We start from the raw sequence: 22,762 nt of genomic DNA, 5'->3' as shown, positions 1-22,762 counted from the left end.
TGTTTTGCTAATCTTACCTATTGGTGTTTTGGTCATTCTATTTTTCTTATCCCGTGGTATTGCTTTGTTATTAATCATCTATTAACATAAGGTCATCACTAATGATAGACGATAACTTACTTACCTGAAGATAATCAAAATATAAAACGTTTTTCTTTCCACCTATTTTTCTCTCTCTCGTTTTTAACTTGGCAGCTACGCAACAGCCGGTTAGTTTACCGGAAGGCGAAATTACTACAATTGAAATTCACCGGTCTAATCCTTATATTCAGCTAGGAATTAGCATTGTGGGCGGCAATGAAACGCCATTGATTAACATTGTTATCCAGGAAGTCTATCGGGATGGGGTGATTGCCAAAGATGGAAGACTTCTTGCTGGAGACCAGATTCTTCAGGTATCAATTTTTTAAATTATTTTGTTAACTTGCCTCTTTTTTGGTCTTATTCATCAATTTAAAACTTGGGAAATTTATGGTATTGTTGAATCTGACTTATAAAAAGGTAAGTTTTACTGGTTTTTTATGCAAAACAGATCAGAATTTATCTGTAATTTCTCCGATTTCCCCCAAACTCTTCGAATGTATTTTTACCCCCATCTTAAATTTGATCCCACATGTGCCTCAGTGCGTGGCTCTCCAGGCCAGCTGGATTCCTTCTGGCATGGACTCCATGGTTGGCTATTTCGGGGCCACCTTCACTGCTAAATTCTCTTGTCCCATTGGCTGTATCCCTAGTCCCAGGGTACCATCCATCACTTACCTTTGTTGTCTGATTTATCCTTCTCTACGCCGATTACTATAATCTAGAAAAGACAGGTCACACAGCACAAGTTACTTAAAACTTACATCATTGAATTTCAGATAGAATTTGGAAATCATGACCACCTCTTGTTGGCGCTCCAATGCACTCTTGTCCACAAACAGCCTGACTCTGCACTAATCCTTGGTGCTACCCTCTCACTCTTCTCTTTAGAGAGAAATAGCTACTTCAACAAACATACTAGCTTCGGGCAAGATGATATTATGTTAGAGGGCATACTGATGAGCACGAGATGGCCAGGATTCTACTGTTCTTGTGAATTCTAGAGTTCATGTGAAAATTGACCTGGATATATGACCCATACGAGTGTAAGTGGTACTTGAAGCTAAAAGAATGGGTATTTAGGAGAGAAGAAATAGTCATGAATGAGAAAAGATGTCTTCTAGGAACCCAAGCTCAAGGACTCTTGCCTCCTCGATTTAACTGTTCGGTCCTTCCCCACGGTCTGTTGGTATTCACCCCTTACCTTTTCCCTGCCACCTCTCTGGTCTGTGCCCTCACTGCTTCATGTCTAACCCAGTAGGATCAATACCCTTGCCTCCCTACTCTGCTCTGAAATCTGGTACGACCATTGTCAGGTTAATACATCTGTGACTCTGTTTTCCCTGGGAAGATTGGACCAGAGAATCAAGTCCATACTGATTAATCTAATCAGGGTCCTCTGTGGACTCTTACACAACCTGTCCCCTCAGCCTTAACCCTTGCTTTTTCTTTCAGCTGTAGCCATCGGTGTATTACTGAAACATCATAGACATGGTGTTCAGAGCTGAGGGTATAATTAAGAGCAAAAAGCAACCCCTGCCCTCATAGAATGTATAATCTAGGAGAAAAGCCAGACATAGCAATCTCCTTGCTTCCCTCCACATTCCAGCCTGTCCCCATTGTGCTACAGCTTCTGCACCTTCATCCAGAAAGCCCTGCCCTGCCATTTTCACCCATTTAGACCTCTTCTCAGTTTAAGTGCTGAAGACATTCCTTCTCTTCACCCCTTAACACATAATTGGTCACAGAGAGTTATTCAAATGCAGTGTCTTCCTTTTGGAATGGCAGCCACCATGGTACATACTATGGGACAGGCTTCTCACAGTGCTGTGCCTGGAGTCGGTACCCAGGACATACTTGCTGAGTCAATAAAAGTGGATTTGGTTATGATATCCTGTTGGGAATAGCTGTCTTCTTCATTAAAACAAAACTTAGAACCTCTAGGATTTTTAGTTCTTCAAGAGAAATATCCAGAGGGGAAGGCAGACAAACTAGGCTCCAAGAGCAGCAAGGATTGACCTTTCCACTGGGGGTTCCTGGCTTTGGTTTCCACGCCCATTCGTATTCTGCCTCTTGTAGTTTGTGATTTCCACTTCAACACTTGGGCCCCAAACCCCTCCTTCATTGCACTTGGCCTGGCTGACACAGACTGAACTTCCAGTGTTTTGTTCTTTACTAAATCCGAAGAGGAAATAGGAAAATACAGGAAGCATAACTAATCCAGCTTATGTAAAATCCAGTTTCTGATCCTACCATAGCTAGCTATTTACCGCATTCCTGTGTTTGCTGTCCTTTTATGATATTAGTAGTACTCTGGTTGCATGAGGTGGGCACAGCTCTCTGGACACCTTACCCTGTATTCCTTCTACCCCAGCTCCTAAACTGATTCTCCGTGGAGGAACTCTTGTAGCTGGTTTTGACATTTTGACACCTTTGTGGCCAAGACCAAAAGAGCCAGATGGCCCTTTTCTGCAGCTTACACAGTGTTCTTTTCTTCTCCACTCCTGGCCTTTCTAGCGATAATTGAGTATACATTTATTTTCATCTTTTGTTCTTTGCTACCAGCAGTGTGCCAGCTTTGGATATTAATTATTTTTACATATTTTTATTTTTACATATTTTACATATTTCATATTTTTTACATATTTTTATTTTACATATTTCTCATGCTTTTTCTAAATTTTAAAGGTAAAAACAAATGCTTTGTTCTTATTTCCATTTCTTTGAGTATAATTGAGGTTAAATCTGTAACCTCAGATTTACTAATGTATTTAATACATAGTTTGCTAATATATTAGCGAAAATATAAAAATGTATAAAAATATATTTAATATATAGTTTTGTTTGCTATAGGGTTTTGTTTGCTAATATATTTCATCTACAGGCTTTTTTACTGGTCTGCTTTGGAGAATTGTTTAATAACATAACTGAATCTGTATACCTCAAATAAAAATCTAATTATCTGAAATACTGGCTATAATTTGGGGAATTAACTCAAAGCTGTAAATCAGCATTGTAGACATTCCAGTGCATTATTATTGTTTATGGAGGCATACATATTAATAACCCTAATAATGGCAATCTTAAATCCAGTTTAATGATTTCAAATTGATACAAAAACTATGAGCATATAACCTGATTATTGAATTCACAAAGGGTCTCTCCTCTTGTGGGCCTGACTTCTCATTGGCCTTTGGCTTGTATGCTGGAGCCAATAAGTAAAGCCACACTACTTGCCCAAATACAGAGTAGTATTTATGGCCATTCAAAAGCAAACACTTGGAAAGAAGTCTCCTTAGTATATTTTTACGACCTGGTTATCTTCCACTTTTTGTGAGCTGCATAAATAATACCGTGAGCCAATTTGAAAATACCTTAGAGTCGTTAAGATGGTTTATTTACAGACCAAAGGGGTAGCTAGCCTGTGTTTTTAGTTTAGCAAACTAGATGTAGTAACAGTGCGTGGTTTTGTTTTTCCCACACTGATTGTGTGTGTGTGTGTGTGTGTGTATTATATATATACCCACACACCCATGTTATTCTATTAAATAACCTCTTTGAAAAGGAGAACCATATACCCTCAGGGTCTTTCACAGTGCAGCATTTTGAGCAGTTTGAAAAATAAAATAGTGTAAGAGATTACATCAATAATACTATTAAAAATAATACAAATTTCAGAACATAATTAAGAGTATGTATTTACAGTGCGATCTGAGTCGTCAGTGATTTATTCACTTTTGATTTTGAAGGAAAATAAGTCGTGTCTTGACTGCATTGGTACAAAATATATTTAGCTAAAGATGTGGTAAAGTTTACTCTGTTGATGTGGTAAAGTTTACTCTGTTGATGCTATTTCTACAACATCTAGCAACAGTATTTTATTTGGTCTCTGCTTTCTCTGTGTTTCACTGGCAACCACACATTGTGAAGGGAAAATCTCTGATTATAGGATATTCCACAACCCACATCACAAAGATGGTGTGAGGCTACATACTCGCACGTGGCTAGCGCTGGATTCCAGCCAGATGTTTGTAAAGTCATTTGTGATAGATGTGAATTTAAGATGGAAAAATAAGAACCTAGAGATAAGTGGCTTTTTAGCTGAATAACCAGAAATGATGAGTTTTGACTAACAAATCCACGTCAGGCTGGTTTTTTAGAAGCTGCCTTAAAGTTCTGTTCTTGACCCTATGATACTCAACTTTTTCATCAAGGATTTGGATGGCAACCAAATGCGCAGATATTGCAAAGTTGGGAGAAGAGCAAGTCTATGTGTGAGATCTATGGCATTTGATGCCTGAATTTTAAAAGATGTCAACAATCAATAAAATTCAAGGTGGTGGTGCTCAAAACTGTCAACCCGAGATGAGTAGGAAGGGGGAAGACTTTCCTTAAGATAGACTCATGTGAAAAAGATTGAAGGGGTTGGGTAATCACAAGCACCTAACCCAGAGCCTGCCACATAACCCATCCAAGAGAATGTCGATGTCCCGCTTGCTGTTGGTGCAGACAGATGAGAGGAATTCTAATTGTGATAAATACTCAGAATTGCGCCAGCCTCTTCCTCTGACTAGGTGAATAACTGAAGCTGGGTGTATTTTCTTAGTCCTGTTCATGTCCCAGGATCAGTCACTATACTCCTTTCGGGGCCATAAGGTTTAGTAAATAAATGATCTGTGAGTACTGAGTTAAGCTTGTTGTATTAGATAGATGTTACACTTGAGTGCTAAACAGAGTGAAACTGTAATTACCTGCTTTCCTGCTTTTCTTTAAAGTAAAAATGACTGATCTGATATCAGGTTGTGTATCTGGAATGTGTCCCTTTTCTTAGATTAAAACTCGGTGTATTTTTTCCAGCGTAAGTGTTTTTCATTTGGAAAAGCCACATCAATCCAGTAGAACTTCAGTTTCTGTTCCACGAGAACTAGTATTTTGTTGGCACTTGCCACATGCTGCTGCTGTCTCTGCATTCTCCTCCTGGTCCCGTGAAGCGGAGAGTAAACCCATCTCACCACTCAGGGAGACACTCAGACATCCCGCTACTGGCAGGACCAGGGACTCTGAATCAGCACCCTTGCTGAAGCCTGAGATCCTAACTGCCATTCTCTACCTCGTGCTAGTCATTGTGAGTGCAGCTTAGGAACTGTGCATTTTAAAACATCTTCAGAGGGCTTTTCTTTGTAAATAATGACTGTATATCATTTTCCAAAGTCAGTTTCTTTTGAAAATGGCATATAAATGTTTACCAGTTGAGAGGATAAAAGATTGTCCCACTTTGGTCATAATTCTTTTCTTCCAGGTCAACAACTGTAACATCAGCAATGTGTCTCACAACTATGCCAGAGCCGCCCTTTCCCAGCCCTGTACCACACTGCACCTGACCGTGCTGCGAGAGCGGCGCTTTGGGAACCGGACCTACAGCCACTTCGACAGTAGCTCTCCCCGGGAAGAGGTCTTCCACGTGGTCCTTCACAAACGGGACTCTGGTGAACAACTTGGCATTAAACTTGTTCGAAGAACCGATGAACCAGGTGTTTTTATCCTTGATCTGTTGGAAGGGGGCCTGGCTGCACAGGATGGAAGGCTGAGCAGCAATGACCGAGTGCTCGCCATCAATGGACATGACCTGAAGCACGGAACCCCTGAGCTTGCCGCCCAGATCATTCAGGTACATGCGGGTATTCATTCCATGTGCTCAGCCTTTGTGTCGATGTTTTCGTAACATGAGAACCTGAGGGATATTTGATATTTCATGGGGGAAATCAAACATGGCTCCCCAAATCCTTCAAAATGCACAATAGATTATTTTATCATTACAGATAAAATCCTGTCTGGAAAACTGTATCCCTGTGAACATTTAGCCTTGCTCTTTATAGAGTGAAGGCTCTGTATTTTCACATGGGTTTTTCATTTGCTCCATGGGCTCCACCTAAGCCCAGACATAAAAAACACATTTATGTCCACATTTAACAGGTGAGACAAGCAAAGCTTGAAGGAGCTGTGGTTCCAAAGTTGTGACTTCCCTGCTCTTGGAACTTTCACTCTCCGCTTCAGCTCCATACAAGTGGGGAAAATCAGTTTTTATTGAGAATAACTCATTATCTCTGTAGTGCCTTTTTATAAAGCATTCAGAGCATTTCAAACACATCATAACGTGTGTTCTTACCGTATCCCTGTGAAGTAAAGATGGTTATTATTAGAGAAAAAAAATTTTCAGTAAGAGCATTTAAATAGGTAAAGTAGAGGGGCACCTGGGTGGCTCAGTCATTAAGCATCTGCCTTCGGCGCAGGCATGATCCCAGGGTCCTGGCATCCAGTCTCATATCAGGACTCTCTGCTCAGCCAGGAATCTGCTTCTCCCTCTCCCACTCCCCCTGCTTGTGTTCCTTCTCCTGCTCTCTGTCAAATAAATAATAAATAAAATCTTTTAAAAAAAGAAAACAGCTTTAAAAATTATTTTAAAAAATAAGATAGAAAAAGTAGAAAATCATCCAGAGCAGACCTTCCGGTTCTATAACCTACCAGAGCATTTAATGATATGGGTATCTCCTACAGTGAAAGGGGTGAAACAAAGATGTGTATGGTGTTTTGTTTTGTTTTAAGTAAGCACAAGAAAACACTCTGACATAAAGGAAACCAAGCAGTAACATAATCGAGCATCAGGAGTTAAAGTAGGTGGATAGTCACTGAGAAATGTGTATAGTAAACAGAATTGAGTAACAATGAAGATTTAAGCTACTGTGTAAGAAAACCCAAATTTAAATCCCATTTAAGTTACTCCTTTTCACAAATGTTTGGTTCATTATAACTATGGGAACACACACACCCGGTAGCCATCTTGCATTAGGAGGGAGATTCAGGCGTTGGTCTCTTGTCACACGCTTGAGGTTTAAAAAAATTGGATACAGATACTTATATATGATATCAAATATAATATATTGCTCAAGTTGTTTCTTTGTGAAAAACATCTTAATGTTTTGGATTCTGAGAATAACATGTATTCCATGTCTGAAAAGGAGACTAAGGAAGACAAAATACAGAAAATGAAGAAGGAAGTCAAAATCACAGTCAGTCTAAAGTCCATAAGATAGTGACATTAAAGTTTTGAAGAACATCGTTTCAAACATTTTTCTGTATATGCCTACAAATAAACAGGTACATATTTACATAGGTACTCACACATGCACTCAGCTTGCAAATTCTGAGTTTGCCACCCTTTCTTTACATCAGCTGTATGTTGTGGACTTCTTACCCTGAAAATAGATGCATCATAATATAGCTGTATAGTAGGCGTGTTGTGCTAAAACTTACGTAAACACTCCCCTGTCAACAGACTTTAATGTTTTGTTTTCAAGTTTAAGACATTGTGCTAAACTTCCCTCTAGAAAGATCATACCAGTATATACTCCCAGCAGTAGGGCATGCCACTTTTTTGTGAAATACAGGTATTGTCGTTTAGGCATCCTGCATTTTTAAAAAAATCTTGACTTTAACAGAATTCTTTTGTTGTGCTTGAAACCCTGAAGTGTTAGATAGGCAGTTAGCCTAAACCCAAACGTTGGCCCATCATTTAAAGCTTATATGTCCGCTTCCATCACACACCCAGAATTTTGTCTTTTAAGAAATCAAAAAAGATCAGGGATTTGTTTGTTAATAGGTTTGCATGAGCAGGGGTCTTCCCGTAAAGGTAAATTACTGGTTATAGAGTATTTGGTAGTGGTGAGGGTTAGGCAGTAAAGCAAACAATTCTTAATATTGAAATGAGATCACAGAGGCTCGGCTTCTCACCCTTCACACTGTGTGATCTAATACTCGGAAGTGTCAGAATCTCAAATATCTGGATTGTAAGCGTTCTACTTTGGCATTTACCTGTTAGATCAAATCCCCAGACTCTGGCCACATGAGAAGTGTTATTCTTTCAGTTATTTTGAAGAATTTTCTGAAACTAGTTTAATGAAATACTTGAATAAGTAAATGACTTTAATAGGGCCTTAAAATTGGTTATCACTCAGGCACCTGGGTGGCTCCGTGGTTCAGCATCTGCCTTAGGCTCAGATCCTACATCGGGCTCCCTGTTCCGCGAGGAGTCTGCTTCTCCCTCTTCCTTTGCCCCTCCACCCTGCCCTCTCGCTTTCACTCTCAAATAAATAAATAAAATCTTTTTTAAAAATTATGGTTTTCGGGCGCCTGGGTGGCTCAGTGGGTTAAGCCGCTGCCTTCGGCTCAGGTCATGATCTCAGGGTCCTGGGATCGAGCCCCGCATCGGGCTCTCTGCTCGGCAGGGAGCCTGCTTCTTCCTCTCTCTGTGCCTGCCTCTCTGCCTACTTGTGATCTCTATCTGTCAAATAAATAAAATCTTTAAAAAAAAAAAATTATGGTTTTCACTCCTTTTCCAACTTGAGAACTGAAACTGGAGTGATTTTTTAACATTACTGACTGCAGTCATGGGGGAGGGTTCTACTTTCCACCACAGCTTCTTGAAAGCAGGCTGTCAAATTTTCCCATAGAAATGATAGTAAACTTGGAAAGTTGTAGTCATGACCAAGAATCAGCATCAAGTAGACCAGGCCTGTACGTTAAAAGCAAAGATAAAATAGCTTTGAAAAGTATAATAGATGTGAATCTGTGTTTCAGATCTAGATCTATAAATACAGATAATGGACCTCTAAATTCAACATGGTTGTCATCACCTCTAAAATTACATTTATGTGTCAGTGCACGTATGACATATATACGCACACAATTTGTAATGTATATCAATCCTAATCCTGTTTTACAGGACCTTTGTTATCATTCTTTTCAGGACTGTTTAAGCTGATCCCTATTTTCGATTTGAACCTGTAGCGTGTGGAAACAGAGCTACACAGTTTCATTGATGATCACTCTCAAAGGAGCCATCTTGGAATTTATTTCAGAAATCACAAAGGATTGTAATCCAGTTTTGAATCCATTCGTCCTTTTATCTTCTTTGCTCTCTTTCTCTCAGTGCCAAGGCCAATTTTGCAGGGGAGGGAAGTATAAAAAGACAGTTACCCCTCAAGAAATCTTGGGGAGATCAGAACCCAGTCTTTGCTTTGGTTATGCCCTTGATATTTCCAGGGTTAGGGAAGGCTTACCCAAGAGGTCTGTGTGTGGCTCTTTTACCTGCAGAAGTTTTAAAGTATTAGCTCCTGAAATGAACTCCCTTGTCTGCCCCACCCCCAGCAGGGGCCTGCAGTCCCCACTCAGGTGAGGCTCTGATACAGCGATGATAAGTGCATTGAAAATTACCCTCCCTATCATTTTTTTAAGTGAGAAGCATCATTAATGACTGGTGGTTATATATGTGTGTTTTCTCCAGGCTAGTGGCGAGAGGGTGGATTTAACAATTGCTAGGCCGGGGAAATCCCAGCCTGGTAACCCTGTCCGAGACACAGGAGCTCAGAGTAGCAGCCAGCACCATGCACAGTTGCTGTACCACAACAGACCCAGCTCACATAAGGTGAGGCCTTGAGTTTGCATGTTTTCATTCATCTGCCCTCATGGAATCCTTGTTACAAACGGGTAAGATTTAAATGAGGGCTGTTACTGTGTTTGGGGTGTGGAATGTGTGTTTGGCTACCTTGAGAGTCCCTGTACAGTCTGTTCTTCAGCCAGTAGGTGTGGTTTCTTAGTAAGAAGGTCCCTCTGCCAGATTGAGGAGAAGTGTTGGATCTTCTAGAAAGACTTCTTGCTTGGTCCTGCTTGAAAGTGGGATTTTTTTTTTTCTTCCAATTTATTTATTTTCAGAAAAACAGTATTCATTTTTTTTTTCACCACACCCAGTGCTCCATGCAAGCCGTGCCCTCCATAATACCCACCACCTGGTACCCCAACCTCCCACCCCCCCGACACTTCAAACCCCTCAGATTGTTTTTCAGAGTCCATAGTCTCTCATGGCTCATCTCCCCTTCCAATTTACCCAAAAGCACATATCCTTCCCAATGTCCATAACCCTACCCCCCTTCTCCCAACCCCCGTCCCCCCAGCAACCCACAGTTTGTTTCGTGAGATTAAGAGTCACTTATGGTTTGTCTCCCTCCCTATCCCATCTTGTTTCATGGATTCTTCTCCTACCCACTTAAGCCCCCATGTTGCATCATTGAAAGTGGGATTTATCTTGGTTTGCTCATTCAGTTGTAACAGGTGGTTATGTAACTGAAAAAAAGACAATGACCAACAAGTCCATACTTAGCGGTTGGGCAGGTTGCCTACAACAACAGAATTCGCTATGTGAATATGAAGCATAAATCATACTTTCTGATAGGTACATGCAAAACACATAAAGCATTTCTTTTTATGTTACAGTTTATAGGAATACTACCCTCGGTCATTTTAAATTCCCGTATGTTGAGCTTTTTGCTGCATCTTTCATATTTCAGCACTTTTAAAATATATTCCTAGGTCATTTATCTGTGCCAAAAATTCTGATGCTGTCTCACTTTGGATGCAGAAATCAGTAGAAATCAAAAAACAGTGGCACTTTACTGTGTTCTCAGTATTATTTACTTCATTTGATCTTTCATCAGAACTCAACTTCTAGTAGGCCAGAATTTTTAAAACGATGCTATTTACCAACTGTGTGAAAATCACACATAGGAAACTTCCTATAGTTTTTTGTTTCTTTGTTTTTACTTCCTATAGTTTTTAAGTAGACCAATAAATAAGTTTTTATTTAGTAAAGCAATTTAATTTTACTTAAGGAGAATGACTTCAGAAACGCATGTTTAGCTTAAAGTGGCTTCTTAATGTAAGTACAATTTGAGAGAATAACTGTAATGTCACAGGAGCCCCAGAAAGCATCATTTAAAGGCACAAGTATTTTTGGCCCATCAGGTTTATCTGGTTTTCTGAGCTGAAGTATAGACTTGTCACTGGTCTTTGGTCAGTTAAAACTTTTAAGAAATTATAAACACAAACTTATTCTTGTTTTTGAACAGAAAACAAAATGTGTGAAGGGAATAATTCTATAATTTTGCTTTCACAATGATGACTACAAAAAGCAGTTATTGTTTCGAAAAGGAATTTGAATAGGAGTTGTTCATATCGCTGGTCCTTGCTTTACAAGTTACATATATATACATATTCCTAAAGAATCATAATTAAGGCAAAAGTTGGTAACTGAATCCATGAATTCTACAGAAATTTGAAATATGGGTGCTCAAAGACAGCACTACAATTTTAAGACTGTTTTAAGAACTACTTAACCATTTCAGCATTCATATAGAAACTATTTATGCCCTTTTGTTTGTTTTGGGCACATATATTTTTCTTTTTACTGGTTCTTTCCTTAATTTTAAGTGGCGGTGTTTTAAATAGCAATGCTGAATTCTTATTCTAGATGCTCTGTAAACCTGATTGTTAGAACAGCCACATGAAATGTAATTTTAAGCATTAATTTAGCAATTTACCGTTAACATACAGCATTTGTGATGTCAAATCCTAATTTAAAAAAATAAAGGTCTCCTAGGGAAAACAAATACAAATTCACCAAAACAACCTGTTCAGAGGATTATCACTGTTAAAAATTAAAGCACACATTATTCTACTACTAAGCCCCTGCGTAGCTGCTTGGAAACATTCATACAGTGTTAAGCCCTTAGAAGTTTCCATGAAGTATACCAAGAGTAATCTGTGAAGTCTGGCTAAAATGCATACATCTCAGCCATGTAGAGGAATAAAACAACCACCTTTAATTGACTCGATACCTGACAGACACAAGCGTTGAAGTCAATGTGCTCCCAGCTGAGTTGACCTGGATTGTCTTCATAATAACGTGGGTCTTGCCCAGTTTTGAGGGATGTGAACATAGATGCCATATGCTCCGATACCACCTGTGGACGTTTACAGGTTTTCTGTGAGGTCAAAATTCTAGGAACTCTAGGCTATTTAAGTAGTGCCTTCAAGAAAATTTCAAAGAGTGTGGGTTTCAGGAGCAGAGAAGAGCAGACACCCCTGCATGTCCAGGGCTTGACTGACATGTCGTGCCTGTCTGCTCTGAAGCAGTGTCACTAAAGCAAATGTTACAGTTCTAGAAAAAGAATTCATCTAGTTCTACTGTTGAATTTGTTCGTCATGGTAATAGTTATCTTGTTATCTACAGTATGCTCTTATAGTATATGCGTTAAGGAACCTTTTGAGATACTAGCTTCCATTATTACACTTAATGGGATAGCACCCTTGTAGTGTGAATGCATATAGCATCATGCTGTATGAACATACACAACTACATATGAATACATGTTTATGTATATACACTATGTGTGTATATGTGTATTTTTTTTAAAACTTGAAATCAGTTCAAATCCCAGTATGATCATGCATAGCTATATAATTTGGAGCATATTACATGACCTTTCTAATAAGGCTATTCCCTTGTTTATAAAATGGGGCTAACCATAGGATTTATACTCAGAACTATTGTAATGAAATTTAATGAAACCATTAAAATGAAATAATACATGTGAAGCCATTTGCTTTACACATAGTAAATCTTCAATAAATGTTAGTTACTAATACTATTTTAATATTAATATTGCATAGGTACACCTTGTTTTTTATAGCATTCTAATTAAAAAGAAAGGTGATGTTTTAAATTTTCCCTTTCTTCTAGGAGTGTCCCCATAAATAGCAACAATAAATATTGGTAAAAATTGCTTTTTCCTGAGAACACAGTGTGTTGGAAATTTTTTCTCTTCATTAACTTTTTCAGAAATTCAGTTATTTCATATCCTTATAGCTTTCCGTGAGGGTTTTGAAGATCAGTTTGCACCCGTTTCATGACCAAGCATTCTCATGAGTAAGAAACAGAAGATAGTTCTATAGCTTTTTTCTGGCAGTTAACAAAATCCACACTTTACTTTTGTACTATTCTGTCAACATTTCTTTCAAAGAATAGAGGAGAGAGAGAGAAATAAAAATAATTAGCTTGTCTTCAGAATCTTAAAACTCAAATGCATTATTTACTTTTGTAGAATTGGCCTTATTTTGACTTCCATATGTCAACAGTCCTGAGTTTTTTCCGTTCCATACATAGTCATATGAAAATACAGCCGTCCAAAGTCTGACATTGTGATCCCCAGTGTTCGGTGTCGTGTTTGTACCATGAAGAACTGTGTATTATTTCCAGTAACTGATTTTAACAGTGACTTTATCATTGCCATGGTATTTTTTCCTTCAGTTTCCTTACTTTACTTCAGCTATGTATTATTTATTATCCAATAAATTTTCTTCTCATGTGTTAGGATCTTACCCAGTGTGTTACATGCCAAGAAAAACACATTACTGTAAAGAAGGAACCACATGAGTCCCTGGGAATGACAGTGGCAGGGGGCAGAGGAAGCAAGAGTGGTGAATTGCCCATCTTTGTAACCAGTGTGCCACCTCATGGCTGTCTGGCACGTGATGGCCGCATCAAGAGAGGTAAGATAGGGAGGGCTGGGAACAGTGAAACTGTTCCCATCTTCTCCCTGCATGCAACTCGTGTTTGAAAAAAATAACAGATATTCCCCAAATTTTCTATTAAACATGATTTTTAAAAAATCTTTTAAAATGTCCCTTCCATATATAAATGTAAAACCTCTCTCTAAGGTTAGAAAAATGCCTAATGGGAAGGAAAATTGCTGCAGTTTGATGATGTTTCCGTTATTTTTTTTTTAAAGACTTTATTTATTTATTTGACAGACAGAGATCACAAGTAGGCAGAGAGGCAGGCGGTGGGGGGGGGGGGGTGCGTGTGAAGCAGGCTTCCGGCTGAGCAGAGCCCAATCCTAGGACCCTGGGATCATGACCTGAGCTGCAGGCAGAGGCTTTAACCCACTGAGCCACCGAGGTGCCCTTCCATTATTTTCTAATGTTTATTCAGATCATTGGATTATTTTATGTTGGAAAAGACTCTCTAAAAAATATAACACTCATCTTTTCCTTCCTAACCTTTTATATAATCCTCGTTGCCCTTTTTTTTTATTATATTACTTGGCAGGGCAACAAGCACTTTTTTTTATTCCTTAAGCAAAAGATGCTCTAATCACAAGTTTCATTTCTTTGTGTAGACCCAAGGATCTCTTCTCTTTAAGTATTCTGATACATTCTATAGGACTATAACTCTATAGGACTAAAACAGGATATGTTAAAAATTCATTTCTAAGAGCAACAGATCAAACTCTATAGGACTAAAACAGGATATGTTAAAAATTCATTTCTAAGAGCAACAGATCAAATAATTTTTGAGCAGGAAAGAACTATAGAAATCATTGAAGCCCAAAGAAGAGAAATGAACATGCCCAGGTCCTGCACATTAGCAAAACAAGGTCTAATGACTTGGACTTCCAGTCGAATCACAGTGCCTCAAGCCACATTTTTTCCTATATATGATGAAATTATCTTAAAGTTTTGAGTTGTTTTGGAATGCTTTCCATGAATTGGATTTTTCCCTCAATTTCATAAGAATGACAGAGATGTCAAAAAATTACAAACAACAGAATGTATAGGGAAGATAATGACTTGGTAGCTCATCTCATTTTTCTTATTTCTTCCTTTGGACAGGTGATATATTGCTGAATATCAATGGCATTGATTTGACCAATTTAAGTCACAGTGAGGCCGTTGCTATGCTAAAAGCCAGTGCCGCATCCTCTGCTGTTGTCCTGAAAGCACTTGAGGTCCAGATTGTGGAGGAGGCAACCCAGGCTACCGAAGAGCAGCCAGGCACCTTCAGCGAGAATGAGTATGACTCCAGCTGGTCCCCGTCGTGGGTCATGTGGCTTGGGCTTCCAAGGTACTGACAGCATTTCAGCAGTTTCATGGAATAATCGTAGTGACAACATTTCTCAGTATGTAACACAGTAAATCCATTCATCCAGGGTGTGGGGGTGGGGGAGGTCCTGGTCAGAGATGAAAGTGGCAATGGCATATCAAGTTCTAGAAGAAAAGGGTATTTTTTTCCTTAGGTTATTATATTTTAAAAGATACATTTAAGGGGCATCTAGGTGGCTCAGTCGGTTAAGCATCCAACTCTGGATCTCAGCTCAGGTCTTGATCTCCGGGCCATGAGTTTGTAAAAAATTCTTTTTTAGTTTTTTAAAAAATTAAAACAGTCTTAAAAAATAAACCAAAGTTGGGGCGCCTGGGTGGCTCAGTGGGTTAAGCCGCTGCCTTCGGCTCAGGTCATGATCTCAGGGTCCTGGGATCGAGTCCCGCATCGGGCTCTCTGCTCAGCAGGGAGCCTGCTTCCCTCTCTCTCCCTCTGCCTGCCTCTCCATCTACTTGTGATTTCTCTCTGTCAAATAAATAAATAAAATCTTTTAAATAAATAAATAAATAAATAAACCAAAGGTAAATTTAATAGTAAGAACTAGGCTAAAAAGACTTGGTGTATCTGTTTATAAAAACGAATAAAGCCATTCTGTCCATTACTGTTAACAAGGTTCTCAAGTGGACCAGCCATGAGATTTGGAGGTTCATGCTCTTGCTTTAGAAAAGCTGTCATTTACCAGCACGTGTACATGCTTAGACTTCATGTGCATTTTTCACCAGAAAAAAACAGGTCAAAGTGTGGGGCCTTTTGAGAAGCTTTTCTAAAACCCCTTTCTTGATCTTGTAACTCTCTCTAAAAAGGCAGGATGTCAAAACTCAGTTTTATTGGACATGAGAGACTCTTTCAGCCAAACCACTGGTGTCCAAGAGTAGGTCTTCTCGCCACCTTCAGGACTGTCACCCACCGGGACATTCTGTCGTTGGTCATTGTCTGGTCATGAAAGTGTTTCAGCCTCCTGATGAGGGTTGTATATACTTTGGTATTGAAGTTGGAAGAATGTGTATTACTGTCTTTGTTTCTAGATCACTTTAGAGGAATCCTAAAACTGAACTATGATGAAACATTCTGATTCTGAGCCAAGTAGGAAAATGACTGATTTTTTTAAAATAAAAATAAACAATAAGAATGCCAGTTTCTGAGACATCTAGCTGCATTTGGATGTAATTTGTAATAACTAGCATTTGTATGGTGCTATGTGATATATAGATATAGATCTATATCTATATACATATAAATATAGATATTAAAAGTACTTTCACGTAAAGAATAGCAGAAAAAGCCAGGATGAATGGAATTCATTTGTCTATCATCTAACTTACTGACTTGTCTTGTGGTAGTGAAAAAGACCAAAAAGGCCTGAAACAGTAACAGAATTCGTATCTCAGGGCCCTGGAGGCATAGATTGGAATGGTTGCTATGAAACCATGGCCGTGCTACCTAATGGTGAGGGGTCAGCCAGCAGAGGGAACTCATCTATCCTCTGGAGTACTCAGCCTGATACACTGACCTGTCACTTGAAACCCAGCATGTCAGAACGGCCCCATCCCACACCAGTGGGGGAGCAGTGGTCTCCTCGGCGGTGCAGGAGCCGAGCGTGCGCACCCCACTGCTGGTGGCCAGGCCGTGCTGGCGCTCCTTTAGTTCTCGTTACCTGCTGTTTCGGGCCAGCTCTGCAGTCAGCTCTTTACCGCTTGTGTTCAGAGCATTTTCAGGTGAATCACGAGGAACAATGATATTTCAGATGAACCGTACATGGGATCATGAAATCTATTTGGGGGGTCTGCCTGTATCGAAAGAGTGCCTATCAGTGCAAGGTCACTATTCTGTGGACTCCTGGGGGTCGTGTGTTGTGTGCAGACCGGTATACACCACCAGGTATTGGGAGGGCCACTGCTCTGTGGGTACTGGCAGCTCTTTCCAGCACGTGGCACCACACACAGGGTAGCAGCTCTGCTCGTTCTCAAAGGGAGGGTCTTTCTCTGCAGTTGGCTGGCGGTGGACCAGACAAAACAGTTTATTTGTTTTGTTTTGTGCTGTTTCATTGTTTTTTTTGCAGAAGATTCAGAATAACGAAAATAACCTATATCGTCTCTAAAATACCAGGGGACCCTGGGACCCTGCTCTATGCCTGAAGACTTTTTAAAAGTCCTTTCTTATTGGTGAGCTAAGAAACTGGACCAGATTAAAAGTTCTAGCATTTCATATATCGCTTACAGCATTGGCTTTATTAAGAAGTCTTTTTAATAGATTAAAAACAGGAAACCTTATCTTAGATGACTGGGTCCAATTTCATCTAAAAATGAAAGATTCTTCAATCTTACAGGGAGATATTTTTTCTGTATCCCTTAGGTGGGGTTTTCTTCTATTTTTAAGTTTTTATTCATTGAGTTCTGATGTCACATCCGCCAACTGACAGTGGCATTTTAACTGAAGCATTTCAGAGTCCCTGGTTAAAAAAAAAAAAAAAGCTGTATGGAGAAAGAAAGAGATGATTTTCATTAGTGTTTTCTAGATTGAGTTCTCTATTTTGTCAATCTCCCTTAAAATAAGTGCATTGTAAGTGAAGGAGGAAAAAACAACAAATAACTCCTCACGTAGATGAAGAAGAGAGAACGTTTTCTGTCTTTCTTTCATTTGAGTGCTGAGATTAGCAGGACTAGATCCCTTGTGTACCATCTTTTTGTAGATACAAACTCTGTAGATACAGATGGATATCCAAGTTGAGGACATTGTTGACAGTGCAGAGAGAAAAGGCAGGCACAGAACCATTTTATACGACTTTCTGTGGTGTGACTTGTAACCAGGTGCGTTTAGCTGTGTGTGTGTGTGTGTGTGTGTTCTTTTGGGAAAAGAAGACGGGACAGTGTTGGACAAATTCCAGTCTACTTAGGACTGAGTCTGTGCTAGAAAATGGGCTGTCAGAATAATGTGTTCAGAAGGAAATAAAATAGCCCTTTTTTGTTTCCCAGCAGCGATAAGTGTAAGTATGGAATGACGCAAAGGTGAACAGGCTATAAAAGCCGCCCCACTAATTTTTTCTTGACCTTTTGTGTTTGTGATAGTGCCCTTCATAGCTGCCATGATATTGTTTTACGAAGAAGCTACTTGGGAAGTTGGGGCTTTAGTATTGTTGGTGGATATGAAGAGAACCACACCAATCAGCCTTTCTTCATTAAAACCATCGTCTTGGGAACTCCTGCTTATTATGATGGAAGATTAAAGTGAGTCTTGGGAGATCAGATAATGTGATTCATGTTTATTGTGATGGACACGATCTTGACCAGAGGTCAGCTCCAAACCCAGCCTTTGTCCTCTCTCGTAAATCGAGTCTCCCTGGAACATGGCTGCATTCTTCTGTTTGCACCCCCTCCGTGGCTGCCAGTGAGCCCCGGTGGCAGTGTTGAGTCACTGTGACAGAGGCCGTGTGGCCCACAGAGACTGAAATACTTGTTTACTAACCAGCCACGTACCAGCCATATCTGGACTGAAGCATCCCTTTGACCATCTCGCCGCTGATAGCTCTGTTTTGTTACTCTAATGACAGGGACCAGACCTGAGTCATCCAGTTCAACACACTGAGATGACAGCTGGCTCTGAGCATCCATTCCACACACCCCTTGAGTCCAGTCCTGTCATTAGATGACTCTGCTCTATTTTTCCTCTGCAGCACTTATGTCTACCTAACACGATATTTATGCAAACTCCATGAAAGGGTGGGGGTGGGGGGGCCTGTTGCATTTACTGTACATTCCTGGCGGCCGCCGTAACAGTGCCTTGTGTTCATAGTAAGGTTTCAGTAAATATTTGATGAATGAATGTGAGAGCTGCCAGGCACAGTGCTAAGTGCTTGGGATTGTAGTATTGAATCTTAATAGCCCTGAAAGGTAAGTGTTGTCATTGTTATTCCTGTTTGATGCACGAGATAACTAAGTCTTAGAAAGATTAAGAAACTGCCCACAGTCAAGTAGCTGGAAATGGTTGATGGAGGTTCACACCCAGGACTCTCTCTCCAGAGCCTGGGCTCTTCACCCCTCTGCTGGGCAGAAAGTCCTCAGCCAGCCTCATGCAGCCTCTTTCCTTTATCAAAGCTCAGGCCCTGGGAGAAGAAAGAGGTGTTAGATTAAGAGATTCTACAAACTGAGAGGAAATGGATTCGTGTAGGGTCTTAGAGCTTAGTTTTTTGATGGAAGAGCCAATTCTTAAAAAGTAAATGTTGACATCTTCAAGTGCCACATGAATGGAGAGTGTATACTGATCAGAGTGCCATCCAGAGAGTCTCGTGAAAAGTTGACCAGGGTCAGTTTGCTCCTTATATTGACAGAGATGGGTGAAAAAATCAGTATTTTAGGTGGAAAGAGGAGGGGGAGAGATGAATTAACCATTCTCTTAGCTAAGTCACTCAAGCATTCTGGGTCTCAGTTAATTAGTTTATAATTTGCATTCCACCTACTTCCAAAACTGTTGAAGTAGCTAACAATAAAATAGCATATTGCTGTTACAAACTAAAGAGCAAATAATGCTGAAGGATAGAAGGGCCTTCAGATTGATCATGCATTTGCGATAGTCCTGTCAGAGGACAGCAGGCATCAGCCGCTGAAAGAGGAGGAGGTGTGGGTCTTACGCTCAATGTAATTGAGCCCTCAAATGTATGAGCTCTAAGAATGAGCAAAGAACAGTCAAAATAATAAGCAGCCCCGTCCAAATGCCTTATTTAGTATTCCTTAAAGAAGCAGCACATTTATTCTCATTACATTTTGCTCAAGCTTTCTTGAAAATTATTCTGCTTGCCCTCAGAATCACCGAGCAGTTCTAACTGCTCGGCCAGGGGTGGCCCTGATTGCAATGGAAGGCCAGTATAGGGTTAAAAATTGCCCCAGACATCTTGCAAAGCAGAAAACATACCCTCACCATTGATGGCTAATGGTTAAGTGAAACAATGAATTTCATGCCAAACAGATCTCCCTTAGGATAATGTTTTCTAAATCCATGGAAATAGTTAACGGTCCGTTTCTGTTTGTCTTTGTCCAGATGTGGAGACATGATCGTAGCGGTCAACGGCCTGTCAACCGTGGGCATGAGCCATTCTGCACTAGTGCCCATGTTGAAGGAGCAGAGGAACAAAGTCACTCTGACAGTTATTTGCTGGCCTGGAAGCCTGGTGTAGGTTTTGAAATCAGTTTTGAATCTGACTGTCTTCCTTTTGAAGGCTTTAGGAAGAAACCCCTTTTGTTGGATTGTGTTTCCAGTTGGAAGCCACAGGCACAGCTGGTATTTGCAGGACCCAACCCACTGAGATTGTCCTGTTGTTATTAGTAGAAGGGCTTTCTTCAAGTTAGGCATGTTTCTTTTGGCTTGGGAACAGTCTTCCACTAAGCCTCGTAAGTTCAAAATTGAGACTCTCCGTTGTCAGAATGGGACCTACTATAACGCAAGAAGTGTGTGCAGACGGCGACCGAGCCAGCTGGATTAGAGAACTTGGGGCAGTCCTTTGTTTCCCCTAACCGAGTCATAGGAGGAGTTCCACACCCCAGTGCTGGGGCCGTTGCACTCCACGGGGGTGGCATTCACTGCCCCTGTTGCAGCCAGTGCCACAAATGGGTACAGACACCTTCCGTGGAGCCAGTAGCCCTTCCCCATTCCCCCCCACCCCCGTCGGTGCCAACATTTCAAAACTTCTTACTGTTTATAAAATGATTTTTCTGACTTGTTTGATTTCTCCTTTAATCTCTTAGTACTCGTAGATGATGAAGACAGAAGTCTGACACTACTAAAGAGCTTTTCAAAAAATAATGTACCATTAATTAGAATACTAGATAATCAAAGATCATGTTTTCCATTGACAAAGGCATTTGGGAGGTAATTATAATTTAGTGCTGGAGATGGTAAAAGTCACACTTATTGCAGAATTCCAAAAGCATTAAAGATTCCTTTCCAAAGGAATGTTTTGTTATGCAGGGAAATTTTGAAGCCGTTTTTGCTAAAATTCATTTTCTAGAGTTTCTATTATACTTATCAAGCAGTCTTGGCTGGACGTGCTTTTTTGTGATTTATGCAGTTAAACTAAAGATAAAGCCGTGTTGCTATTCCACACACCTTCAACTGTATTGCAGCTCAGTGTAGGAGAAGGTAGACCTTTTGTATTTCATTCCAAGAAGAGCCTTCAGTGTTCTAGAAGTCCTTATTTTTTCCCCATTATTTCTTGTGAACTTAATTATTTCAAGAAAAAGACTGAAGAGTCTTGGATTTTTATCTAAAATAGTAGGTTTTAGATGTTAATATCTTTCAGTCATTTCTTGGCCACTAGGCTATTTCTTATTTTTCTAAATGTTTTTGAAAACTACAACCAGCCCGTTTTGTTAGTCCTTCATTCCACTTGATTGTCCCTTGGAAGAACACATAAAGAAGCAAGTGAGATCAGAGTTTCCGTACTTTCTTAATATTATGCATACTTGAAAAGAGTTCACTTAGAAACCTAGTTCAGAATCTGAGCTCATTTATAAGTGACCTCTGTCATAAATGGTATTGATTATCAGAGAATGTATTTCAAAAATACTACAGTATATTATGAAGCATGACCACTTTGTTTTCAAACTAGCAATTGCATTGCTAGGATTTATTGTGTCTCTAGCATGTCACTGATTATTCCTTTAGTTTTTTAGTGAGTTTGTTTTAAACTATCACTTGTGAATAAGAAGTGACAACTGTAATTGCTACTGATTTGTTCAACCCCTTAGCTACACTGTATGGTCAACATATAACCGAGATACAGTGGGATGCCCCATACAGTATATTACTGTTATGTGATGATTGGCTTTTGAAGCAATTTGGTATTGAAATGCTTTGATATTCTAATTGACACGGAACAAGTTGGTTTGTTTGTTTGTTTTTCCTGCTCCCCAAATAGAATTTTGTATCCTACTTTGCTGTTTTTTTAAACATTTTGTAAGAATGTGTCATTTCTTGGGGCGTGGCCATCCACCAACAAATACCCTAATGGCTACTTTGTTATATGTAAAATACTTACATTGAACCTAGGGATATAATTAGTATTTTGAAGAAGACACTTTTTTTGACATTATTTTTATCATGGAAATCTCAGACTCAGCTTAAGCTAACTCATTTGGTTTTATTATAAAACATGATAGTTTTGGGTCAGAATGATATTTGGTGATGGAAACTTGTTCATAATTTATTGTTACTGTTGAAATATTTGAATTTTCTCATCTTAAGCGTAAATAGTTCAAATATTTTGATTTGTTCTGTGCCTTGAGTTTAAATTATTCCAGGATTTTTCAAATGTGTTTTAATAATGGTGTGATTATTTAGGATGGAAATAAAAGTCATCCTTTCCACACTAGTGGCGCCATCTCTTTTCTTGAGCAGCAGACATGGACTCTGTACGCACCCTTTGTTCATGGCCCCGCTGTCCCCATTACGGTGTCCCAAGCTTCACACCTCAGGATCACAAGTTCGTCTTCTGATCCTTCCTCCTGTAGGCACAACACGTGACCCCTGCTGATTATTGGAAATTTTGCCCACACACTCCCTCTAGACCATGTTGTCCAGTATGTGGGGTCACTGAATATTGGAAATGCGACCAAGCCACGTGTCGAAGTTCTAATATCTTGGGTATATGGGCTGATATAAAGTAGAGTTGTTGGGTTTTTTGTTGTTGTTGTTGTTGTTTTCTTTTCTTTTTTTTTTTTTTTTGGTGGATTTCCTGCCAGTCTTTTTCTATGCCTATTTTCCAGTTTTATTGAGAAATAATTGACACACATCACTATAAGTGTGAGGCATACAGCATGATGGTCTGATTTATACACATTGTGAAATGGTCACCACAGGACG

General features: G+C 39.7%; 1 protein-coding gene across 5 annotated transcripts in view; it reads left to right on the top strand.

The window, feature by feature from the left end:
• Nucleotides 1-22,268, top strand: part of LNX2 (ligand of numb-protein X 2) — an 82,115-nt gene extending 59,847 nt beyond the window's left edge. For all 5 annotated transcript variants that reach the window (XM_044249510.1, XM_044249506.1, XM_044249507.1 and 2 more), the window contains exons 4-10: nucleotides 196-395; nucleotides 5,381-5,749; nucleotides 9,422-9,562; nucleotides 13,344-13,521; nucleotides 14,644-14,875; nucleotides 17,977-18,135; nucleotides 19,943-22,268. In XM_044249510.1, coding sequence (XP_044105445.1) covers nucleotides 196-395; nucleotides 5,381-5,749; nucleotides 9,422-9,562; nucleotides 13,344-13,521; nucleotides 14,644-14,875; nucleotides 17,977-18,135; nucleotides 19,943-20,078 — 1,415 coding nt within the window. In that variant the 3' untranslated portion in view covers nucleotides 20,079-22,268. The remainder of the gene's footprint in view (nucleotides 1-195; nucleotides 396-5,380; nucleotides 5,750-9,421; nucleotides 9,563-13,343; nucleotides 13,522-14,643; nucleotides 14,876-17,976; nucleotides 18,136-19,942) is intronic.
• Nucleotides 22,269-22,762: the final 494 nt, after the last annotated feature.

This window comes from Neovison vison, chromosome 5 (assembly GCF_020171115.1).
Source record: "Neovison vison isolate M4711 chromosome 5, ASM_NN_V1, whole genome shotgun sequence".
Taxonomy (NCBI): domain Eukaryota; kingdom Metazoa; phylum Chordata; class Mammalia; order Carnivora; family Mustelidae; genus Neogale; species Neogale vison.
This window is presented reverse-complemented; position numbering and strand designations above follow the sequence as displayed.